The sequence below is a fragment of the Olea europaea genome, unplaced genomic scaffold (assembly GCF_002742605.1).
Source record: "Olea europaea var. sylvestris unplaced genomic scaffold, O_europaea_v1 scaffold3014, whole genome shotgun sequence".
NCBI lineage: Eukaryota > Viridiplantae > Streptophyta > Magnoliopsida > Lamiales > Oleaceae > Olea > Olea europaea.
The window spans coordinates 22,882-27,319 of NW_019248804.1; the positions used below are offsets into that span (position 1 = coordinate 22,882).

Consider the following 4,438-nt stretch of genomic DNA (forward strand, 5'->3'; position numbering starts at 1 on the left):
GAAACATACAAATTGATAAAGGACAATAAGAAGAAAGGGGATCAAAGAGAAGAATAGAGGGCAAGAGAAATAGTTTTATTCATATAATTCAGGTGTGTTTGTAAATAATGCCATAAGTCCCTTTATATAGAGAAGGACCTAGAAATTAAATAAACTTCCTAGCTAAACAAACTTGAAATAAAAGATAACATTGTCAAAATCAAACTTAATAGATATATACTATAATCTTTTAATGTAAATTTTTATTTCCAGGTCTAATTAAATTGAATCATTCTTCAACAAATTTAATGATTATTGAAAAGGATGAGATAAAGATAGGGAACTAGACAATGTGGTATTTGAACTTCTGCTTCAATGATATATTTAACGACTCTAGTCAAACTGCTGACCTCAACAATTTGTTTGAGACAGTTCATAGTACCGCACTGCTAAATTATTTAGACCTTAATCTTCAATATAAATACAATAACTTTTTCCATATTTCACACTCAACCAATTTCAGAATGAAACCAGTTGGTGTTGAAACATAAACCCAATCCCAATATTTATGATAGAATCAAAGTGATTCTTACTTCAATCCAAGCATTGGATCTCCTGTCACATCCGCGCAAAACAAAAAAATATGTGAATGGGCCGGGGGCATACTATCTGTAATGATTCGGCCACATTAAAATTACCTTCTGGGACAGTCCATTTGATATCCAAAAACTGCTTGGCAACAGTCGGACAAGTGGGGAATGTTGGGTTCCAAGTTAATGCCAAATAAAAAGAATTTTGGTTATAGTTTTCCGTGCGATGGCTCGGGACGAGGGGGTACTTGTGATAGTTCTTTAATCCAGATAATACGAAGTGATGAGTTGGTGGAATAGTCCCTGCTTTAATATGATGAGGAGCTATTTCCTTTTTCAAATCCTGCTGTAGCTGCACGAGCCCTTCCCTCGTGCCACAAATGACCTACGAAGAAAAAGATTTCGAAAACCCAAGGACTCAATCGTATGGATATGTAAAATACAGGATTTCCAATCGAGTCGGTATAGCCCTTGAGCCCTATAAAATAAAATGAAAATGAAGAATAGAAAATATTCTAATTCTCATTTCTTCGTTATTGTTTGTTGCTTGTTGTTTGAAAAAAAAAAATCGGACTGTATGTGAGAAATTTGTTGGAATTGTATATTCAATGATTCGTGCCCCTAGGTATTCTCCACCTACCCACCTGTGTCGGTGTACACGGCGGGGGGTTCTAGTTTTCTTTTAATGGGAGTTCAGGCACATTAGCATGGCGTACTCCTCCTGTTCGACCCGGCAGCAAAATTCGATCCAATTTATCGTAATCGATTAGATTCCACCAAATATACAAATGGAACCTAACCATACATGTCCTCCGATTATATCTTCTAAATTGTCCAATCTCGATTATTATCAGTTCCAGTACGTAGACCAAATAATACAATACAAGTTCTCCAAGTGTGCTTGTTCCCCCTTTCTTCCTTACCCTACTTTTGTGAAATAACTCCGATGTGCAAAACCATATTTTATAAAATATGGTCAGAACATTTTATGTATGGTCTGGCAATGGCCAAGAATTTTGAAAAATTTATCATCTTTAAACAATCAGTAAATCATGGTCAGAGAAAATAATCCCAAAAGCTGAGGTACAAGGAAATCAAGTACTAGGAGTGCAGGTAGAGCAATTCATATATAATATATCTGAGCACAGAAACTTACTTGCCCATAGGAGCTGAATAAGGCAGCAAGCCCCTCTTCAGTGACCTTATTTGACAGGTGAGAAATTATATAAATATTTCTTCTGAAAGATTAAAATAAGTTAAGTGAAGTTTGTTGCTTTTTCTTACATTGTGATCTATGTCAGAAACATAGACCGTTCGCCTAATACTCTCTTCTCTTTGAGCTCTGAAAGTCCTAACACCCATTCTCCTCCGGCCTTGGTTGTGGTTATTTCTTCTCTGAAACACATAAAAATGTAGATTTTAGAGCATGCAATGAACGTCAATCTAATGGAATTGAATGGAATTAGAAGGTTTTCAAATCTCAGTATCTATAACATTTCAAGAACACCAATTCAGACCAAGGCAACTATGATACTCAAAAACAAGATTAAATTGTCTGATAAGAAAAATGTTTAGCACCACGTGTTCCATTAATAATCAGATATGTGTATATACGTGCGTATATACACAAATAATGTCCGTGTGACTAAACCTAGAAATAGACTGTCAATGAGCAAGCTGATGATCTGGATGCGAATTATCCATGTCGAACGAATAAAAAAAATGCCAAATGATCAGTTTCTGTTAAATCAACTGCAGCAATCCTTTTTTTGAAAAACTGACACATTGAAAATCCATTAAACAATAGAAGTGCGTCCACCACTTCCTAGATTTGGTCAAATTTGCCTCAGCTGAAACAAGAGATAGATCTTATAAGCAGTAGTATAAATCTCATATCGACAAAATGAATAGGTTGCTTTATGACAATTCATTTATCAAAGCTCCATATCCATACATGAATTAGCAACAATCAGTTCTTATAGTTTCAAAGATTCGTTCTTGGATTAAGTAGAGCTGCATATTTTGTTCTATCTTCAGTGAACATATTTCAGTTCCCACCTGCCAACTAACAAAAAGACGCATTTATACACAGATCGTCAGAATTCCAATACCACAGACAACAACAAAAAAATAATAATAAAAATAACAGAGGGAAAGTCCTAAAATTTACCCACCAAAAACAGATAGAAGCCATCGTAAATTCTATGAACTAGTATTTCTCAAGCCGTAGAATTTTATTTTGGATAACTATTAAATCAGAAAATCAGAGAAATGTGAAACGAACACTAAGAATTCATTTCTATATTATACGCCCAAGCCCAAACAGAAGATAATAATCGATGACAATGTCAAGCATCAAAAGAATTGCAAAGTATAATCAATTTCTTAATGGACACCGTAAATATCAATCAAATGACAAACAGTTTGTACCCTACGGTTTATTGGGGAACCATCAATGCCGGAGTTCTTATCCGCTAGCACAAAATTTCTGGCCCCCGTCTGGCCGGGATAATAAGAGGAAGGAAAGAATTCCTTAGCCAGGCGATTCAATTTGAGTTTCTTCAGCATGTCAACAATATCCTTCATTTGCAGTTCTGATTTTGAATCTGAATCATAGTCCTTACCAACACTAGTTACATCCCTTTCCCCAGACTCCTTAGCATTGGAATCAGCCTTTTTTTCAGTGCTGTTTTCACTGGCAGTGTCTGTATTTTCTGGTGATGAAAACTCAACAGCAACAGGAACAGCAGCAGGTTTCTCCATCTCCACCACTGAGGTCTCAACAGAAACTTCTGTACCAGCAGTCATGAAATCAAAAAATCCCAAACAAAAACAAGAGCCTTTTATCAAGAAAACTCAAGAATTCTGTCTCAAATGCGTTAAAACTTCAATCTTTTTATGTTGCTCCTCTCGGGGGAAAAAAATTCAGATTTAGATGATCTATAGTAATCCAAGCGAATAATAATACACAGGGTCTATAATCTGTGGGCAAAAAAAATTAATGACGAGAGATAGAAAAAATGATGAAATGCGAATAAATTCAAAGGTGCTCTAAACAAATTTCAATTCCCTAACCTTCTTTTATTGCCATTTAGGAAATGGCATATATGCATTAAATTATATTTGTATATAAAAATTGTACATATACAGTTGCACGCGTGAAAGGAGCTAACGTAAGATAGTTTGGCTTTTGTTTTGTTTGTTTGTATTAAGAATTCATAAGTTAACTGCCTCTATTTGTTGGGATTCGCAATCTTTCGTTCATTTTTTTCATTATATTGTGATGATGAATCCTATCATAATTAGCCCCGCTTGTTGTCATTTACTTTACATTATTTATCATTATTTTTTTATAGTATTCATTTTTAATCACGCATTCTTAATTTAAATAATATTACAAGCAAATAAAAAAATTCTTCTTTTTTAACCACACATTCTCCATCAATCTCTATTCCATATTACATTTCTTCAAATTAATTGAGCTCATAGCCTTAGGCAACATTGGTGGTGGGTACGTCACGATGATACATAACATTGTTCATATATTTAGCAAATAATTGAGCATGCTACAATATTAATTATAATTTTGGTTCCCATTAAATTTAAGATAAATTAGACTCGTATTCCTACCTCTGCATAGTGCGATTGGGGCTTTCAACCGGCATTTTGCACATGGGTGCTTAACCTTTACAATTCGGTGCATTTAAGTCCCTAGTGGAAAGAAATTAAAGTTGAATATTTATTAAAATGACTTTTGTATACTTACTTTTATTTAAATCCGTCGAACAAAATATAATTACAGAATTATCACTTTTTATTGTAATTATACTTTTTGACTAATAAAAGGATTATATTCTAAGCCACTACTT

The 4,438-nt window shown here is 34.2% G+C and overlaps 1 protein-coding gene across 4 annotated transcripts in view; it reads right to left on the reverse strand.

Moving 5' to 3' along the window:
- The window catches only part of LOC111384808 (polyadenylate-binding protein-interacting protein 8-like), a 6,908-nt gene extending 3,241 nt beyond the window's left edge, over positions 1–3,667 (reverse strand). For 3 of the 4 annotated variants that reach the window (XM_023009139.1, XM_023009137.1, XM_023009135.1), the window contains exons 1-3: positions 3,000–3,666; positions 1,854–1,964; positions 1,726–1,770 (exon numbers count right to left, since the gene is read on the reverse strand). In XM_023009139.1, the coding sequence (XP_022864907.1) occupies positions 1,726–1,770; positions 1,854–1,964; positions 3,000–3,377 (534 nt within the window). In that variant the 5' untranslated portion in view covers positions 3,378–3,666. Of the gene's footprint in view, positions 1–1,725; positions 1,771–1,853; positions 1,965–2,999 lie in introns of all 4 variants that reach the window. The other variant, XM_023009136.1, reaches the window with a different exon arrangement.
- Positions 3,668–4,438: the final 771 nt, after the last annotated feature.